The 20,714-nt window shown below is 46.5% G+C and overlaps 2 protein-coding genes across 2 annotated transcripts in view; one reads left to right on the forward strand and one right to left on the reverse strand.

The window, feature by feature from the left end:
* Nucleotides 1–14,202, forward strand: part of si:dkey-91i10.2 (uncharacterized protein LOC555224 homolog) — a 25,390-nt gene extending 11,188 nt beyond the window's left edge. Inside the window, exons 4-9 of the mRNA XM_062535109.1 lie at nucleotides 3–310; nucleotides 3,009–3,204; nucleotides 6,737–7,081; nucleotides 7,148–7,404; nucleotides 8,547–8,692; nucleotides 11,400–14,202. Coding sequence (XP_062391093.1) covers nucleotides 3–310; nucleotides 3,009–3,204; nucleotides 6,737–7,081; nucleotides 7,148–7,404; nucleotides 8,547–8,692; nucleotides 11,400–12,243 — 2,096 coding nt within the window. The 3' untranslated portion in view covers nucleotides 12,244–14,202. The remainder of the gene's footprint in view (nucleotides 1–2; nucleotides 311–3,008; nucleotides 3,205–6,736; nucleotides 7,082–7,147; nucleotides 7,405–8,546; nucleotides 8,693–11,399) is intronic.
* Nucleotides 14,203–14,460: 258 nt separating this feature from the next.
* LOC134078806 (translin-like) lies at nucleotides 14,461–19,059 on the reverse strand. Its single transcript, XM_062534958.1, has 6 exons — nucleotides 18,820–19,059; nucleotides 18,146–18,239; nucleotides 17,668–17,764; nucleotides 17,428–17,543; nucleotides 17,221–17,300; nucleotides 14,461–16,709 (listed from the first exon to the last, which is right to left on the reverse strand). Exons 1-6 carry the CDS (start codon nucleotides 18,883–18,885, stop codon nucleotides 16,479–16,481), a joined length of 684 nt encoding a protein of 227 aa, XP_062390942.1. The 5' UTR covers nucleotides 18,886–19,059; the 3' UTR covers nucleotides 14,461–16,478.
* Between the last annotated feature and the right edge of the window lie 1,655 nt (nucleotides 19,060–20,714).

Genomic DNA, 20,714 nt, shown 5'->3' on the forward strand with positions numbered 1-20,714 from the left:
AGGAGGAGGAGACGTCGCCGCCGGGGAGGAGGAGGAGGAGGAGGTGGTGGACGCCGAGAAGCACGTCGCCGCCGCCGACAACAACAACGCCCCGCCCCCTCCGCCGGCCCAGCGCCGTCAATCTGCCGGCGTTGCCATGGCGACGCCGGCCTGCAGAGCCGGGGCTGGCGGTGGCGACGGTGGTGCGGAAGCAGCCGCAGGACCAGAAGCAGAGCGGGAGGAAGGAGGAGGAGGAGGAGGAGGAGGAGGAGGAAGGGGAGAGCAAGACGGAGACAGAGACGGAGACGCTGAAGAGGAGACATCAGAATGCGTAAGACAATCCTTCCCATTCGCCTTCATAATCTGTCCCTCATCTTTTATTAACGCTGCTGTTATCTGTCAACATGACACCTCCCCCCCTGTTCCCTTTCCCCTACCTCTTTATTTTGCTTCCATCTTCAAAACCCCCCTCCATCTCCATCTCTCTCTCTCCCTACATCTCTCTCTCTCTCTCTCTCTCCCTACATCTCTCTCTCTCCCTATATCTCTCTCTCTCTCTCTCTCCCTACATCTCTCTCTCCCTCTCTCCCCCAACCTTTGGACTTCCAACACAAAACAGCACAGCACAGCAGGACCAAGCGCAGACCAGCACTGCACAGTGCAGCACTGGACAGTGGGAAGACTGTCCGTCACTCTCTCTCTCTATCTCTCTCTCTGTCTCTCTCTGTCTCTGTCTCTCTCTCTATCTCTCTCTCTGTCTCTCTCTCTCTCTCTCTCTCTATCTCTCTCTCTGTCTCTCTCTATCTCTGTCTCTCTCTATCTCTGTCTCTCTCTCTTCCGTGTGTGTGTGTGTGTGTGTTTGTGCAAGGGGAGCAAACCGGGCTAGATAAGGATGCAAGGCTTAGCGAACGGCTGACTGCGCAGTCGTCTGCGAGCGGGCAGGCTGAAGGTGTGTGTGTGTGTGTGTGTGTGTGTGTGTGTGTGTCGTCTGAGATTCCCCAGAGCACTGCGGGCATGCGGTGGAGCAGCAGCGGCGCTGGAAAGCAGCAGCAGCAGCAGTGGAGTGGTGAGAGAGGAGGAGGAAGAGAGAGAGAGAGAGAGAGAGAGAGAGAGAGAGAGAGAGAGAGGGAGAGAGAGAGGGGATTAGAGAGGGTTTTTTTCCCTTCACCCCTGTTCTGTAGCAACCTGCTTTTCATTCCTTTCCCACTGTGTGTGTGCAAGTCCTGTGTGTGTGTGTGTGCGCAAGTGTGTGTGTATGTGCGTATGCATGAGTGTGTGCAAGTAAGTGTGAGTGTTGTGTGTGTATGCTCGCTCGCTCAGCTTGAGGTCTCTTCGGCGCTTTTGGAAAAATGCTAACCAGTCGATGGCCACATCGCGCCTCAGTTGCTCAGGCTAGCTACTGATGTCTGACAGGCAGTCGCACCGAGGACAGCCACTGCTGGGATCCTGCTCCGGGTTGGTCGTTTGATGCCGCTCATGTTTTTAACGTGTGTGCGTAGTGTATGTGTGTGGTTTGCCTGTGTGTGTGTGTGTGTGTGTGTGTGTGTGTCAGGCTAAAGGTAGGTTACGAGGGCTGCTTGTTATGCCTGTGGGACAGGCTGCTGCCGAGAGTCTGATGGTGGCGGTTGGGTGCTGTGTTTTTCCGCTGGCCGTGACTGCCGTATGACAAGCTAGCCGCTCCGGTTCTGCTTCCCTGCGAAGGCTCCGGCGTTAATTAAGGCGAGAGTCGGCCGATGTCATTAGTTATTCTCAGCGATACCTGAGGCAGGCAGAGTCTCCTTACAGACAGCACCTGGGAGCGCAACCCTAGCTGCCCTTTTTGCATTGCTTTTTGTCTAGCAACATTTACATAGGTACATATCCCTGTCTGTGGCTGTGTGTGTGTTTGTCTGTGTCTATGTGTGTGTGTGTGTGTGTGTCTGTGTGTGTGTTGGGGAAGTGTCTAGTTTCTTAAGAATAAATAGCTCTTGGAATTGTTTAATCCTGGCTTTTTGTTTATAACAGTGTTGGCATCTCTGGGTGGGTCTGTATATGGGGGTTTATGGATGTATAGGGATGTAGACCATCTTGGAAGGAAATCTGAGAAGAGACAGTTATATTTATCTCTCCGAATGGACTCAGGCTTGTGCATAGACATTATATTAATTGTTGTGTGTGTGGATGTCTGTTGGTAAACACATTTGTTGACATGGATTTAGTGAAAGGGGGGGACCAGTGTGTGTGTGTGTGTGTGTGTGTGTGTTTGTGTTTGTGTTTGTGTTTGTGTTAGCGCTGTCCTGTTAACTCTGAGATTGAAATGTACATGTCACACAATAATCCACATCACCTGAAGGTCAGAAATGTTATGTCACCGACACACAGTCGCCTAGCTGTCCCTCTGTGATGTCAACATTACAAATCGAGTCGAGGTTAAAGGTCGTTAGTCGCTGCCTCGACCTTGTCACCCCACGCCAATAACCGACCAAGAGATTACGGCACACTAGAGAAAATAACGTAATCTCAGATGGGCTTTTCTGCGTGGGGGCATCGGACTTCATCCTGTGCTCTATGGAATTAAAACCCCTGACACACTCTGGCGAAAAAAAAAGGAAATGTGGATTTTATTTAGAGTGAAGTTGTCTGTCATGGTTGCCCCTTAAAGGGAAACGATCTGCAGTCGTTTGGTGTCCTCAGTTGAACGCTTTTAAATGAATAGCATTAGCAGAGATCACACTTTGGGCCTCAGTATATTAGGAACTGTAAGGGAAACTTCCAAACGGTCATGATAAAAATCCTGGCCCATTTCAGAGAAGGCAATATTTGCTGAGAGTCTGTCTGTGGCAGGTCCAATCTTCACTGCCTGTGAGAAAGAGAGAATGTAAACACTACCCCCCCCCCCCCATCCACCCCTCCACCCCTCCACCCATCCACCAGTCACCTCCACCTCTAATCATCTCAACACTTCCTGGTTTCCCCCTTCTTTTAACCTAATCAGCTTTCCTGGCTGCTTTCCCCCATTTTGATTGACGTGTCTCTCCTCCAATCGACAGCTCTCTGGACCGGGCTGCCGGCGCTCCAGCTCGGACGCGGCCTATGAGCCTGTGGAGGCGGTGAGGGCCCAGCGCGAGTGCCGCCTGCGGCCCCACTTCAGCGACCCCATGCCCGCCGACGCCGCCAAGCGCAAGCAGCTGGAGATGAAGATCGCCGCCGCCGCCAGGCTGCACAGCCACCGCCGCGAGAGAGACGGTACGTCACCAGGGTTACCAGGGTTAGGGTTCTAGATCACCAACACCAGACCATCCAAACCAGGGTTAGGGTTCTAGATCACCAACACCAGTCCATCCAAACCAGGGTTAGGGTTCCTCATTCACCAACACCAGACCATCCAAACCAGGTTTAGGGTTCTAGATCACCAACACCAGCTCATCCAAACCAGGGTTAGGGTTCTAGATCACCAACACCAGACCATCCAAACCAGGGTTAAGGTTCTAGATCACCAACACCAGACCATCCAAACCAGGGTTAGGGTTCTAGATCACCAACACCAGCCCATCCAAACCAGGGTTAGGGTTCTAGATCACCAACACCAGACCATCCAAACCAGGGTTAGGGTTCCTACACCAGCCCATCCAAACCAGGGTTAGGGTTCTAGTTCACCAACACCAGCCCATCCAAACCAGGGTTAGGGTTCTAGTTCACCAACACCAGACCATCCAAACCAGGGTTAGGGTTCTAGATCACCAACACCAGCCCATCCAAACCAGGGTTAGGGTTCTAGATCACCAACACCAGACCATCCAAACCAGGGTCAGGGTTCCTACACCAACCCATCCAAACCAGGGTTAGGGTTCCAGTATGCCATCTGTTAGGGTTCCTCTGAAGGTGAAATTTTAATGTGACATTGGTGATTGTACTTTTTAATTGGTTAAGAAGGTTGTGATACTTAGATTTGTCTTAGCAGGCGCTCTGTAGTATGATCACATTTGGATGGCAATCATTGGGATGAATACATGTATATATAATCCTGTTTTTTATTTGATACCAATTTATTTGAATACCAACCAGTATTTCTCTCCACTTGTCAATGATGTCCAAATCACATTTACTAATTCCACCGTTTCCACCTCGCTGCTAGTCTAGACAGCGATTGGGCTTGCCCAAACCTCTAGGGCATATGTGTGTGTGTGTGTGTGTGTGTGTGTGTGTGTGGACCACTGTGCCAGTCTCTGACACTGCCATTAAAAGAACCTCTCACTGAGCTGTAATGGTGCCACGGTCAGGGAGATTACCCTTCAGGCTGCTTTTATCTTCCCTAACCACTGCACCGCAGCGCACCGCACCGCACCGCTCTGCACCGCTCTGCACCGGCCTGGCCTGGCCTGGCCAGCTCTCTCTCTGTCCACTGAACTCTCAGCATGGCACTGAAACGTTAAGGAAAGCTTCATCCACCGAAACGTAAAGGAAAATGTAGTACGCTCAGGTGTTAAAGAAAGCATAGTATACTCAGACGTTAAGGAAAACGTTGTACACTCTTGCGATAAGGAAGGCGCATAATACGCTAATACATAGACGTTAGGGAAAGCGCATAAGGTAAACGTCATCCACTAAAACGTTAAGGGAATAAGTCAGTCTACATGCCTTTGATAAAGATCTAGTCTGCATGCCTTAGGAAAGATCTAGCCGGCATGCCTGATGAAAGATCTAGCCCGCATGCCTTAGGAAAGATCTAGCCCGCATGCCTTAGGAAAGATCTAGCTCACATACCTAATGAAAGATCTAGCCCACATGCCTTAGGAGAGATCTAGCCCACATGCCTTAGGAAAGATCTAGCCCACATGCCTGATGAAAGATCTAGCCCACATGCCTGATGAAAGATCTAGCCCACATGCCTTAGGAAAGATCTAGCCCGCATGCCTTAGGAAAGATCTAGCCGGCATGCCTTAGGAAAGATCTAGCCCGCATGCCTTAGGAAAGATCTAGCTCACATGCCTAATGAAAGATCTAGCCCGCATGCCTTAGGAAAGATCAAGGCTACAATCCTTTTGTTTTTATTACATTGGCCAGCCTTCCCCACTGAACCCCTGGCAAGTCACCCAAATGTTAGAAAAGTGTCATCCAGTCAAACGTTAAAGCAACACTAAAGAGTGTTTTCTACCTTAAAATAATGTTTCCAAAATCATTTCAGTGGTTCATCAACTCGTTAACACGGCACTTCTGCATTCCCTTCGCGGCCCTCATATTAGCTATAACATTAAAGTTGACTGATATTTCGAGAGATGTTTTTATCAAAAGCGCCATGGACTCGCAACAGCTCACACCAGACCGAGTAATTGTCAGTCACTTACGTTGATTCAGAATTGAGTCGTCTCGATCCGGACCACATGCAGGAACAGTTCCTGCCGACTCACTGCAGCTGTTTCTGTTGAGTTCAGCTCATCCTCCTGCCGTCACGCTGCAGCTGTTCCTGTCGAGGTCCTTTTTATAAATTCCTCCGCGCTCAGCTAAAACACTCCAGGTCATTGGGACAGTCGCATTGGCAGCCACTCTGGAGCAAATTGGCAGATATTGGCATTTCTCCTGTCATATCATCGCAAGAACAGATTGGGGTCACACAGGTCCCTTGTGAATATTCGCCCCCTCTACTCTTCAAATCCCAGGCCACCGCCCCACCTAACCCTCAGCCTGTTCAACATATGTGCGTCAATAAGCCATCTGCTAATGTCTGGTCTAATGTACAAGTGACACGGCTTGTTATCGGCCAGCTATTGGTTAATGTGTTAATCATGCGCTGCTGTCTCATGTGCATTCACATTTAACTATTAGTGGGTGTTGTTGAGGATCCTGCTGAGATCATTACAAGCTTTGTTTATTCAGTTGAGTGCTGTTTTACTGCAGGACTCTTGCTGGTAGACTGATTATCAAGAATGCACTCATTGTAGTTTTCAAGTGCCTTTCGTATGGAAATTGGTCTCATTGTGGGATATAGATGACAGATGCGACTTAATTTCAAGCCTCAAAAACCATCAATTTAAGAGATATGTACTTAGAATATCAATGAGGTTCATTGTTTTGCTTTTCGTATGACAGACCTGTTGAGTCATAAAGATAAACAAGCACCTGGATTAGCCAGCCAGTTAGCCAGTTATTTATTCCTCTTTATTTATTTATTCCATATGATATGTGCAGATAAACACACCATAAAGCATATTAAATCCACCAACTGCATAAACAGGCCTAAAAGTTCTAAGGCATTCTGTTTGAATTCAGGTATGCACTGGGTAGTGTAACATTTGATAATAGCTAATTATATGAAGTGTTTAAAAAATGGCCTTTCCTTGCTTTAATAATAAAAAAATATATAATATAATATGATATGATATAATGTAATATAATGTAATGCAATCTAATATAAAGTAATGCAATAGAATGTAATACATTTTGATGTGATGGGTCTAGCAGGGTTACCGTGTGGCTTCTGATTTCCTGACTTCCTGTGGCTCCATCCTCACTAGATATCATAACATAATATGATGTAATATATTGTAATATAGTTAAACCACATGTGATATTGATGTGCTGTTCCCTTCCTGATGTGTTCCTGACAGGCTCCATCCTCACTAGATTATATAACATATATATGTATCATATATCATATCATACCATAACATAATATGATATAAGATATAATATAATATAATATAATATAATATATTGTAATGTAATGTAATGTAATATAATGTGATATTGATGTGCTGTTCCCATCCTGATGTGTTGACAGGCTCCATCCTCACTAGGGGGCGCTCTGAGCCGCGGGGCGAGACGGGACTGTGCGGAGGGCGCCGCACGGGCGGAGGGCAGCACCGCTGGAGCACGGTGAGCAGCCTGAGCGCCGACAGCGGCGTGGTGGGCCTGAGCGACGAGCGCGACGACGAGGACGAGCCGCGGCAGCGCGCCCAGCGGCACAGCGCCGGCGCCGAGGTGGAGCGCACCGACAGCGGCATCGGGCCGGGCCTGGCCCGCAGCTGGAAGAGGCCCTCGGCCGCACTGAGGGCCTGGGAGGCCCGGCGTCCCTGCCCCGACTGCGGGAAGAGGGAGCTGGGGATCAACGACAGCGGAGGTGGGGGTGGTGGAGGCGGTGGTGGCGACGGCGGCGGAGGAGTCGATGGCGGCGACGAGTCGAGCGTTCGAGAGGAAGCCATGTGCGAGCGTTGCTCGAAGCTTCGCACCGAGCGCAAGGAGGCCATCTTGGAGTTCCTCAACACGGAGGCCAGCTACGGCGAGGACCTGCGCATCATCAAGGAGGAGTTCTACTGCCCCATGCAGAGCGCCGGACTGCTCGCCTCCGAACAGCTGACCGTCGTGTTCGGGAACGTTCAGGAGCTCATCGACGTCAACGAGCGATTTACCGAGCACCTGCAGGAGAGTATCGACCAGGCCTTTGACCAGGTAAAGTTAACAGACGCTCACGCCTAGGCAAATCCTACCCATGTAATCACGCATTAGGCATGGGGTTAATATTCAGAGTTAACAATTGGATTAAATGTGTATTAAAGGATTGTTTGATATCCAGCAAAGAGAGGGGTATTAGGATAGATGTGGGGAGTAGGATTAGCCACTTAGGCAAGATACATACGAGCGATGGTTATCTTCAGGTGTTTATATGCGCTCCTTGCTCTGTTTAGGCAAAGTCTGTGAAAACATGTTCATCGGTGTTCAAATATATTTGGACTTTTCGGTATCTATGGACATAGCTTGGTTGGTTGGTTTGTGCCTATTTGTCAGTGCTGCTCTGAAACATTTTTGAAGGTTTTTCCTGCTTTGAGAGATCCTATCTCTCTCTCTCTCTATGAGTTCCTAAGAGAAAGGACAGGAGAGGACCGTACCAGGAGACTTTCTAATGAGGAGACACAACTCTCTATTTCATCCTCCATAGAAATGCATAGTTATAAAACCAATATGGTATATAATATCCCGCCCCTTTCTGTGGCCGAAAGTTGACATGTGAACACATCCTGCCAATAATGTGCTGTGTTGTGAATACATCATACCAGTCATGTGTTGTGATCTCGCCGCTTGAGCAAGGTTGGTGTCGTGAAGACTTGCGCACTTGCAGTTCTGCCAAAATAGATGCCCGATAAATGCCCAAAGTGCGTTGCAATATGGCCACCGAGTGGAGGGACTTGCCTAAAAGGACAATGACCCAACTCACACACCTATTCTGTTCGCCAATAGCGTTTAACGCCTGTTCTGTTCGCGAATAGCGTGTAACACCTGTTCTGTTCGCGAATACCTGTTCTGTTAGCAAATAGCGTGTGACACCTGTTCTGTTCACGAATAGCGTGTAACACCTGTTCTGTCACGTGTTCTGTTCGCCAATAGCGTGTAACACCTGTTCTGTTCACGAATAGCATGTAACACCTGTTCTGTTCACGAGTAGCGTGTAACACCTGTTCTGTTTGCGAATAGCGTATAACGCCTGTTTTGTCCATGAATAGATAACAGATAGGGAATAGATTGGGAGTTCTCGGGCTGCTGGGATGTCAGACAGTAACACCGTCGCTACGTTCTCTCTCTCTCTCCCCCCACAGGGCGACGAGGACCTGCTGTCTGTGTGCATCGGCGAGATCTTCCTGGAGTTTGTCAACATGCTGCCGGCGTTCCAGACCTACTGCCTGCAGCAGTCCGCCTCCGTCAACATGCTCAACGCCCTGGAGAAGGAGAAGGAGCTGCTCAGGTAGAGCACCGTGCACAACACAACACGCCAGGCAAACACAAACAAACAGCTCACTTCAGGCGGCTCTCTCTCAAGGCTGTTTCGAGCTGGATGTTTACAACTGAAATTGACGTGGTTGTTGCTGCGGTAACGACGACAGCTGCTTTTGAACTGTAACAGGTCAAATAGCAAAGAGGTTCGAGAAATGTTTGACCTAAAATATATTCAACTTAAATGTTAAACTAACTAAAATAACTAAAATGTTTGAACATTTAAAGATAACTGAGGTCAAATATGTATTTGTGTGGCTGTTGTTTTCATCCCTCTCTGAATGCACAACTGTATGAACAGGGCTGTGCTGTAAAAGCACTATAATGCTGCATCAGTCCTTCCTGATAAAATAGCTGTGAAGTCAATAAAAAAGGCCTAAGAGGAAGGGAGGAAGACCTGCTAATGTCTTGTGGGAAATCTGACCAGGACTCAGAGGAGCCAGAGAATCATAAATTTACTAGCATTTCAGTTTCAGTCATACGCTGCACTTAGGTACCAGCATTCTCCATGCGTCTCAGCATTATGTTTTCAAATTCATTCCGAAATGTCACATTAATCAGTAAGCCTGGCTTTGACATTTCTTTCGCCCCTACAAATCTTTTCTCAAAGTGTCCGGCATCAGGCAGGGGGAATATTGGCACTGTCTAAGTCTGGCCATCGGTCACTGTCTCCCTCGCTAATGGCACGATGTGATGATCAACAGAGGCAAAGTCACACTGTAACTCACTTTTGTGTCCGATTACGTCTCATTCATCATGATGCAGCAGTATTGGCTCTGCTGAGCTGCGGATCCGTGGGACAGTGCTCGCTGCCACTGCTCCTCTCTCTCACTCTCTTTTTTAAAACTGTCCTCATAAAGTCGTGTGTGTGTGTGTGTGTGTGTGTGTGTGTGTGTGTGTTGGGACGGCAGCATACGTTATTTAAGAGGCCCTGGTTCTTTTCACCCCTCTGCTGCTCGTCTCACCTCTCAAAACTGCTGAGCGGCGAGAGAGAGAGAGAGAGAGGGAGCACAAGCGAGCGAGCATGTGCTGCTTCGCTCCGCTCCGCTTCGTTTCGTTTTACTTCGCTTCCGCGCCACGCCACACCACGCCGGCTCGTGTCTTTCTTAATGGAAGAGACAGAGAGTCATGCCTTATTTATCGGCCCAAACTCTATTTCTATCCAAGCGGGGCTGAGGCAATAACTATTTATACGCGTAGTGAGAGAGATGTTGTGTGCGGGTGACGCAGCACTCTGCTCTGCCGTGCCTGTTTACGGCGCCTCATGCTGTGATGGGTCTCGGTGCGCAGGCTGATAATCAAGCTCCTCTTGTTTGTGTTTCCATCTCCCACTTCCAAACGCGTGTCTTCTCCACTCTTCACATGGCCTCCTGGCCCGACTCATATCCCCCAAATCCCCCCTCGTCCTCCCTCTCTCTCCCTCTCTCTCTTCCGACTCATCCTCTCTCCCTCTCTCTCGTCCTCTCTTCCGACTCATCCTCTCTCTCTCTCTCCCTCCTCGTCCCCTCTCTCTTCCTCTCTTCCTCCTCGTCCTCTCTCTCCCTCTCTCTTCCTCTTCCTCCTCTCTCTCTCTCCCTCTCTTCCTCCCGTGTCATTTTTATTATTCACTCTTCTCTTCCTCTCACCATCTGCTCCTCTCTCACCTCCCTTCACTTTCCATTACTACCACCACACACACACACACACACACACACACACCTCCCCTCTCCCATCAATACACACACACACACACACACACACACACACACACACTCCCCTCTCCCATCTACACACACACACTCCCCTCTCCCATCTACACACACACACACACTCCCCTCTCCCATCTACACACACACACACACACTCCTCTCTCCCATCACACACACACACACACACTCCCCTCTCCCATCTACACACACACACACACACACACACACACACACACCCCTCTCCCATCTGCTCCACCCTCACCTCCCTCTTTCCCTTCTCGTGCCCCTGTACCCCTTCATCTGCTCCTTCTCCTCATCTGTGCTCCTCTGATGCTTCACCTCCATTCTCCATTTTGTTTTCTCTCTCCTCTTTTCACCCCCTCTCTCTCTCTCCCCTGCTTGTGTGTTGGTGTGTTGTAAATTCCACCTGGTCTTTCTCACTCCTCTGCAACCACCTCCTTCATCCTTCCCGCTTTGCTTCGTTCTCTTCTTGATTCCTCTATTCTCATTCCCGTAATCCTTTTTGCTCCCCTCCACCTCCCCCCCCCGCAATTTCACACTCCTGTTTCCCAAAATTCACATCCATTTTCCATATTCCATATTCCATATTCCATTTCTTTCCTGCTCATCCCACCACCTCTGGTAATCTCTCCAAATTCCTTACTTTTCATTCCACTTACTTGCTCATGCTTCCATGTTCTGCATCCCACGGCCCTTTCTCCTACCCACAATCCTCTATATTCCTCCTGCTTCATCCTACGTTCTCCCTTTCTCCTCAATCCCGTACCCTTTCTCAATCTACTCCTCAATCCTGTACCCTTTCTCAATCTACTCATCAACCCTGTACCCTTTCTAATCAACCCTTTCCTTAATCCTCTCATCAAACCTGTAACCTTTCTCCTCAAGTTTCCCTTCGATCCTGTACCCCTTCCTCCTCCTCATTGGTATTACCCCCTGTTCATCTTTGCTCTCCTGTCTCCCGTCTCTTAGGATCTTCCTGGACGTCTCGCAGAACGACAACACAGCCCTGCGGCGTATGAACCTGCGCTCCTTCCTGATGGCCCCGCTGCAGCGCGTCACCAAGTACCCGCTCCTGCTCAGCCGCATCAGCAAGGCCACCAGCGACTGCCACCCGGACCACGCCCGCCTGCGCGAGGCCAAGAGCCGCGTGGAGTCGCACCTGGAGCACATCAACATGAAGACGCGGCAGGAGGGCCTGGGCGGCACGGCCACCTGGTCGCTGCGCTCGTTCCGCCGCGAGAGCCGCAAAAACCGCGAGGTCATCAACATAGAGATGCGGGAGGTGTCGCTACGAACAGTCGGGTGGGCGCGGGAGAGCACGCGCTTCGTCATGGAGGGCCCCCTGCAGCTGTCTCAACCCACCGACGGCCAGTGGTCTAAGAAGGGCAGCAAGGCTCTCAAGTTCCAGAATGTGCAGAGCCTGCTCATGGTGCACACCCTGAAGAGCCCAGAAGTGGGCGAAGGTGGCGGAGTTGGCCAGAAACCAGCAGGGGGCGAGCAAGAGCAAGGCGGAGAGATGGTGCGAGACGGCGTGCTCGTGCTCATCAAGGACAAGAGCAGCGGGAAGTTCACCGTCCTCCGAGAGCCCATCCGCTTGGCGAACTGCGTCGTGTCGGCTGACCCAGACTGTGACGACACCTTCGAGGTGTTGGACATAAGGCGCGAGGCGTTCGTGTTTAGAGCTTCCGACAGGGCACGCACGCAGCAGTGGTATCGCTTGATCAAGAGGTACACGGTTGACCTGGGACCGTGGAGGAAACGGCGCAATGCGCTGCCCAATATCATGATCAACACAATCCAGAGCAGGTCCTGAGACTGCACCCTGTGGAACTCCTCGCTCCCTCGGCCAGCTGGATACTGGTGTAAATAAAGTCAATTATTCTTGCCTCTTGCAGACAGTGTTACTAAAATGGATGAGGATGAAAGGTTTTCGTTTCTGCATTCCATTCCTAATAGACGTGTAAAAAAAGACGTTTCATTGACATTTGTAAAATGATTTAATAGTGATCTGATGGTTGAAGAATGCACTTTTTTCTACTGACTTGAGGGGGATTTTAAAGAACACTTTGAGAAAACAAAAAATCATGAAGGTTGAATGCAGAGCCAGAAGGCAGACCAAATGAAGGATTCCCGGAATACTACCGGCTAGTGATTGTAAAAGTTGTTTGCTACTGAAAGAGAGAGGAGGGGAAATCGTATTTAAGAGCTGACATTCACACAGTGTCTGCAACGAGCATGGCTGGAAAAAAAAAAGTTTGCTACGAAAGAAAGAAACTCTGGTGATAGTAGATAGCAATGCACAAATCAGTCAACACTACTGTTAAAAATCAAAAATCCATACTGATCAAGATTTTCAGTGAAGAAAAACATAAGTAGAAAAAGACAATAAAAACATGTTTTTTTTTTTTGTGACCAAGGCAAGTCACTGGTAAGTTACTGCCCTTGTCCTGAAAAGTCCCTGGATTCATTAGCACTGTCCACTGCCAGTGGTCATCAGGTCTAACCTGCTCCTTTCACTGTGCCAGAAACTCCATCGCTCAACAGCAATAATTTATGGCAGACAGTCATACACTTGTAGCAAAGTAATATAGCCTATTCATCGCACACAAAAGGTCATCATTTCTGATAAATGTCACCGGTGATGGAAAACAAGGAGTTACAGTAACATGCTGTTGTTTGTTTTTGTTTGTTTGATTGATTGTTTTGTTTGTTTTTACTCTCTTGTGGAGACATTGGACTTGGTTAACTCAGTCCTGGTTCTGGATTTGTTTGGATTACATTTGTGTGTCAGAGCAACCAGGGCCATGAATAACCAAAAGGCCACGAGGGCTTCGTCATCACACTTGTGGGTTGCAGGACCAGGGTACAGCCGTAGCTGGAAGCAGGAAGATAAAGGTTTTGAAAATCTAACCTGACCTTTTCAGAAAATGTCCCTGCGTCAAGACATCACTGATTAGGAAAAGGGTGTGAACTTTTGTGCCTTGGGTGTACAGTTTAAAAAACAAGGAGAATCTGTTTCAGTCCTGCTCGCTCACACAAACACAGGTCCAATTTTATCACTGAAAAGTTAGTCAGGCAAGGGCTGTAAAATAGCCTCCAGATAACTAAGAAAAATGCAGCACCTCAAACTGCAGTCCCACCCATTTTTTTTTTTTTACCCTTTGCATATTTGAGGTTTCCTCCCTTCTGTTCAATGCACTTTAAAACTGAAAGCTCTGCAAATTTGTATGTGAATGAAGGACATTATTTTATGTGGCTTTATCTCTTATTCATGAAAAAAAAAAGCTTTACTTCGCCATTGTGGTGTTTTATTTTACAGATGCGTTTTGAATAGCAAGAGTAAATCAAAACCACCGTAGGAGGCTGTAGCAGATTCAGGCCATATTTCCTCTACCACATACCAGATCCGTTACTGTTGTTGCTCCATTTACGCCTGTAGTATGTTTGGTTTCACACAAGCACACAGGGACGTGAGCGATCACTGTTTGGTTTCTGGACAGACACGCTGAAAGGGGCATTGGGATTAATGCCAAGTACTGTGCATCTCTTTTCTAATGGCATCATTACTGTTAGAATCTTTCAAGGCTTCCATAGTCATTGTAAAAAAAAAATGTTGAAAAAAAATTAAAGTCAATTAAAAGAAAGGTCACTGGAATTTCATGAGACAGTGGGCTATCAAATGAGACCTGTTGAAACTGTTAAATGCTTTCTTTCCACTATTTTAAAATCCTTAATTTAATATTTCTTTTGTGTAATATATTGTGGATTATATTAAAAATACAATTCAAACATGGTTGCCTTATCACTGGTCATCCCTTTCTTTATGATACAAACAAGCACACACACACAAGGCTCTTTTCAACGTCGCTCCTCAATCCTCTGGCTAGTTACCACTGATCTATAAAGAAGACTGGTTAGACTATCCCATTGTTGCCACCCCATCATTCTATATAGATATAGATCAGTTGGAACAAGCCGGAGGACCAAGGATCGAGAATCGAGGAGAGACATTGAGACATAATACAAGTAATATTAGAAATCTCTCTTTATTGGACTTGTTCAGTCGACTCAACCAGTCAGCAATACAAGAGTGCATTTATCTTATTGCTCACAAAAAAAGAACCGCTCAAAACATTTCAAAGGTATTGTTTTACACAAAAAAGTTCAATCAAGTCAAGTCAAGAAGAAATACAAAAAAATAACACTTGACATCCACTAGAAAGGCAAAAGAAGCCTACAAAGGTTTGCCACACCAATTATTCAAGGTAACTAGCTAGAATTGAAAGACTCACTAAGCACACAGTAATTACGTAATGTAAGACGTTGGCACTGAAGCTTGCTTCCAGTGAAAAGAAATAAAAACAAAACAGTAAATAAAACAGTAATGGAACACAAAAATGTGTCACTTTGTGACTTGATGTTTTGTAGGTACAGCGTGATCACTGTTGTTGTGCTGTCTTTTCCTCTGCTCTTTACTGTGCCACTCTGTGAGGACATTTCCCCCTGACTGAAAGCACAGCAGTGGTGTGTCGATGCCCTTGTCTTACGAAAGAGACTCCAAGGACTGCAACGTGCTGACCAGCCAAAGTGACGTCACCGGGCAGAGAGAAGAGACAGCGAGAAATCGCAATGCAACAGCAGCGTGCATCACGCCTTTCATGCAAGAGAGCCAAAATGCCATACCAACAGCTCAACGGCAGGAGACCATAATCAGAATTTAGTGTTAGGCGTGCCGTGAGGCCTTTTCTTTGGGAAGTACGGTAGGCGTGTCTTCATTTTTAGGAGGGAGCTTTGGAAAGGTAGTCATTGTAGAAGAGAACTTTGCAAAAACAAAATGGAATAGAACGAAAATGGAATAGGCCTTAAGTGGATGCAGAACACAATGATGCGTACAGACCTGAGATAACAAAACAGGTGTTTTCCAAGTTACAAAAGCAGTAATACATTTATTAATGTATATGTATATGTATACTTAATGTATGTAATGTATGTGTTAGGAGTGCAAAATGGCCTGTCTGATTTGTTTGAATTAACACCATCTGTACACTGACATTTCCTAAGCATAGCACAGTATATTAGCAGACCAGTGGAAGTAAACTGTACGTAACATTAACGTCTCAACAACAGAGACAAACACAAACATGCATGAAACACATGACATTTTTCGTCTCCGGTCTGTTTAAAAGAAGCTTAGTGACGTGTGAAATTGGAACATCCATCTTTACTTGAGCACCATTGGATATGTACTTTACATCATTCCTTAGTGTTTTCCTAAACCTTTACACACAAGATCATTTCCAAAAAAAATCCACCGCCACATGTATGATTTGATTTTTCTTTTGAAAAAACAAAACTGAACGAATCAAATACCTTCACTGCCCCCAATACTTTGTTTGCCTTTGCACCAGTGTATTTGAAGGTGCGATCAGACAAAAATTGCGACAACATTACTTGCACAAAAGCCAGCAACAACAAAAGAAGCACAATGCAATCAAATCGCATGGTAGCTGGAATGGGCGCAGCACTGAATACAACTGTACAAGAGCGAACACTTTCTGAGCTGCAACAAGAAATCTGTAGTTTCGCCTCATTCAAAATAAGGGTGTTTTGCAGCTTTGGCCAACAGACTTCTGTAATTCTCTTTCTCATTCAAACGCATACGTACGCACACACACACACACACACACACACACACACACACACACACACACACACACACACACACCTTGCTCACTTGACACACACACTCGCACTCCTCTACATGTCTGAGGCAGCTGGGGCCATCATCCATTCACTCTCTCCTCCCTCCCACTTCTCTCTCTCTCTCTCTCTTCCCTCACACTCCTCTCTATCCCTCCATTCTCTATACTCTATCTATCCTGCTCGTTCGCAGGTGAAGTCTCTGGGACAAACCATGATTTTTCAGGGGGGGGAGAGAGGGAGGCAGTCCCAGCACAGGGTGATTACAGGTGAACCCCTGCACACTCCTCGTCCTCCTCCGACCCCCCCCCCCCCCCCTCCGTTTCTCCCCTGGACTCCTCCCCCGCTCTATTTGTCTCCTCCGGCCTCCTGCTCCTTGGCCAGCCCCCGGATGGAGAGGTCGTAGACCACCTCCTCGATCTTCTTCACGTCGTACTTGAGGCCGTCGTAGCGCTTGCGCAGCGGGTCGTTCTTCAGGTTGAGCAGGCGGAAGCCCGAGTCCAGCTCGTTGATGAAGTTGGAGATGCGCAGGGGGCGGCCGTAGTCACCGGCCGTCACGCTGTTCACGGCCAGGCGAGACTGAGACGACAACAACAAGCAGATAAGAATTTGGGCCCAGTGTCATACAGTACAGCAATCGAGTTTATAAGTAACTGCGTCCATTAACAAAAGACTGATGAGGGGCTTCTCGATTATGGCAAAAATCTAAATCACCATCATTTTGGTCAGTATTGAGATCCTGATTAGTCAAATAAACTGTAAAACAAATCTAAAAAATAAATATTCAAATGTACAAACTTTGTCCATACAACCACCAAAGTAAGGGATTACATTACATTACATTACATTTGGTTGACACTTTTTTATAACATAATAACATAATTATCACATCATTTCAAAGAAATGAAGGATTAAACAGTAGCCTGTGCAACCATCCTGTAAATTCACCAATCTAGTCTCTTCTATCTATTCAGCAAGTATTATATACCCCTGATCAATCTGCCACTGTTCCACAACAAAGTCTCTACAATGTACCCACCCGCCCTTTACAGTGTTAATTTGTCTGAGCAAAAAGTGTAATTTGACTCACCAGTTCACTTGCCATGATCAGAACACCTGCCAGGTAATCCTCGATGTCCAGGTGAAATCCTTTCTCTCTGACTGTTTCAACTGGAAAGTAAAGACAAACAAGCCAACACAGCATGTGCGTGAACACCAGGGTGCTTAATGGAGTTCTTAACGTAAGCTTGAGAAGAGTGCTGAATCCATGTGTAGGGGGCAAACATTTGCGACTTACTTCCAATGATCTTGGCAACCTCCTCTCGAGTCACCAGGGACTCACTCTCCAAGTAGACTACGAAAGCAGCCAGGAATGCCAATCGCTGAAGCACGAAACGCCAATGCTCGTGAAACCTACGGGATGAGAAGAGAGACGTTTGAGTATGAAGTGTAGCTTCTCCCACGCCACGTCGCACCAACTTGAACACTACTAATGGAAATGTACGGGCTGGGGGGGGGGTGAAAGTAGCCTACTCACCGGTAATACTGTTCTGCAGGAAACTTTGTTTTCAAATCTCCCATGTGCGTTCTTACAGTGCAGAAGAGCTCGCGTGCCCTTTGGCATTTGCTAGGAACTGTCAGAGGAAAAATATTAACGTTAGTAAAGTCAGGATGTGTAGAGCAGTGGTTCTCAAAGTGGGGTCTGTGACCCATAGCCAAGGGGTCTGCGAAATAATTTGCTTGAAATGATAAAGTTAACATTTTAAAAAGATGATACTCTTTTCACCCATAAAACAAGCCAATTGTGTCTATTTGGTCCTACCCATATTAACTTGGGATAGTGGAACCAGCCACAACTTCAGAGAATACGATTGGTTTACTGTTACGGTTATAAGGGGGTCCTCGGAAAATGTTATCCCCTAAAAAGGGTCCTTGAAACCAAAAACATTGAGAACCCCTGGTGTAGAGAAGGAAATGCAGCAAGATGTTTGAGTTGTTCAATGTGGTTAACCTACTGTCTTTGAAACCGCTTGGTTGGTGAACACTCTGAAGCACAGTCAAGATTTCCCTTGCAGTCTGTTCGAGGACTTGGACTACTTTTCTTATGTCCTGTAAGAAAAGTTAAAACACACTAACGTAAGACCAGACTGTTAACGTTACTAGCTATTACTGGCTTAATATCTAACATCTAAGGGTAGCCTAAGCTAATCGTATGCGAGTGTGTACACAAGGGATTCATTGCACAGCCACAATGTAACTGGCAGCTTTGATGAGCCACTACGGTTAGCACAGTAATCTTACCCCCACTTACTGCAATGGGCATAATTATCATGCATGTTTAAAATATTTAGATGGGATAAGATTCGAGAGTTTAAAAATCATTTCGATATCCATATGACGTTAGTTGTTGCTGTAGTTCTACAGTTGGCCTGCTAGAAAAAGAGATACATGTAGGAGTACCAGTTGCATGCACATATGCACTTCACTCAGTCATATAGGCTAGCATCATCAATAGCTAGTCAGTCAAGCACGGCAATAACAAGAGCCACTGCGTAAAATGCAACCTCACCAGTTAGCGCAACGTTAGCTATTTGTCTGGATATTACCGCATATTTAACCCTTAATAACAGTCATGTGTTTCAGAACTCTGTAAGCTACACGTGTATTTAACTGGTCAAACATTGTTTACCTCTCTCACGTCTTGATCCGCGCTTAAAAAGCCCTGGATATAAGTGAACATCTCCGTAACCGACATAATTTAGTCAGCAAGATAAAACGCTGATTAATCAAAAACGTTCCGCGTGCTCGTCAGTCTGGAAATGTTCTCTCTCGTTGCCGTTACTGCAACGCAAGAAGAATCGATCTAAATCGTTTTCAGGCTAGTTATTTCAATCGTTTTTAACGTCAGCGTGCGTTCGGCTGAGAGGCGCTTGCATGGGGTGCTTGTCATCAACATGCTACGCACAAGGTCCTTTCTGGGTTTGTCGCATAAAGCTGATGTCACCGCCCTCGCCTGGCCTGACATCTTCGAAGTAGACCATAGACAGTAAAAGATAAGTAGACTGGCAGTAGAGGCCAGGCCCAGGGTAGACAAATCAATTTATTTAGGCTTCCTTGGTATTAAATGTTATATGTTCCATTTATTGAACAGAAAGCAACGGATGTATGTATCCTTCAAATAGAAAAAAAAAAAAAAAAAAATCAATGCCAATTTGGCAGACAAATTTCCTCGGTTGCACATAGCCAAATAGAAAAAAGTTAGCTATTGAAGATAGAATGGTGGAAGGTCTGAGGACCATTCCCCTCCCGCAGTGTTGTTTTCACTGAAGTGACTGTAGTATGGTGTTATAGTCTACTGTATGTAACACCTGTCATGCTATATTACTAGCCTACTAGGTTACTGTAAATGCACTTTCTGTACATAATTATGTTATTTTGTGCTGAGCATTTTAATGAATGTCTGCAGCTGAAGGGGAATCACGCCTGTGCCACAAATCCAAAGATTCTAGATTGATTTTAGACCCGTTCCACTGACAACATTTGTCACGAAGGTCTTATAGAGTGATAGAGCAGACTATCTAGAGTAGACGCAGGTGCTGGGTTCTAGATCACCTGTAGGCCTAGAGTTGTGGATGATGCCACCCTGATGTTGCTGAACAGCCAATGATTAAATTCTGTGACCAGATGGTTTTTCCAGGCTAAGAAGGTTCAACATCTCAATTTTTTGAGGACAAAATGAAGATTTATTGAATCAGTCCTGTCCTTCTCTGTAGTCGGGTTTGGTAACCCCTATTATTTCACTGCGTACTGTGTTCACTAATTCACAAATTTGGGATAAATGCAGTGACCGAATTTCCCTCACAGGATCAAAAAGGTATACTTGGACTTATATACTTTATTGTCTGTTCCAAGATGTTTATATGAGATGTTCATGCAGGTCTACAAGATTCAAATGTTTAAAAGTTCCTATACCCACAAGATTCAAATGTTTCAAAGTTCCTACCTACAAGATTCAAACTTGTCTGTGCCTGCACTGCAATTAACTGCTGAATTAGCACTGATACCACTCACATGCTTTATTTCAAACAATGGACTTAAACTTCTTCTTTTCTGTCCCTAGCTGTAGGCCTATTCGTCTTTAATGTGTAATTTTATGTTGCTTTGCTCGTCTTCTGTCTGCAACCAAAATTCCCCTGGTAAGACGATACATTTGAATTCACTTGATATAGCCTACAGACAAATAATAGCTAATACGCTCAATCTTTTAAGATAGAACATTAGTCTGGGGAGTCTGTGCTTTATTTCTACTGCACAAGAGGCGTGATCAATATTAGTTCAAATGACAATGATCCGAGTGTGTCTTTGGATATACTTTGTGATTGGACCCAAAGGTTGTGGACAGGAAGCAGGGGAGATAGATGTGCAGGTTTTCGGTCTGAGCTGCTGTGCGAAATCCAAATTCACCGGCAGGTCAGGCAGGGTTTACAGGGTTCTACAGACAAATTAGGTCCATTAGGTCCAGTCCACTTCTGCACACAAGGTGGCGCCCAAGTCCACTCTTGGTCATTGCCCATGATCAGTCTA

The sequence above is a fragment of the Sardina pilchardus genome, chromosome 4, assembly GCF_963854185.1.
Source record: "Sardina pilchardus chromosome 4, fSarPil1.1, whole genome shotgun sequence".
In the NCBI taxonomy this organism is placed as follows: Eukaryota; Metazoa; Chordata; class Actinopteri; order Clupeiformes; family Clupeidae; genus Sardina; species Sardina pilchardus.

Bases quoted from the DNA above. Each gene is read 5' to 3' on its own strand.
- LOC134078806 (XM_062534958.1), bottom strand. From the start codon at position 18,885: ATGTCGGTTACGGAGATGTTCACTTATATCCAGGGCTTTTTAAGCGCG. The intron at 17,544-17,667 runs GTGAGTAGGCTA...CTCATCCCGTAG, and splicing joins CCTGCAGAACAGTATTACCG to GTTTCACGAGCATTGGCGTT. The intron at 16,710-17,220 runs GTGAGTCAAATT...TTGTCGTCTCAG, and splicing joins TGATCATGGCAAGTGAACTG to TCTCGCCTGGCCGTGAACAG.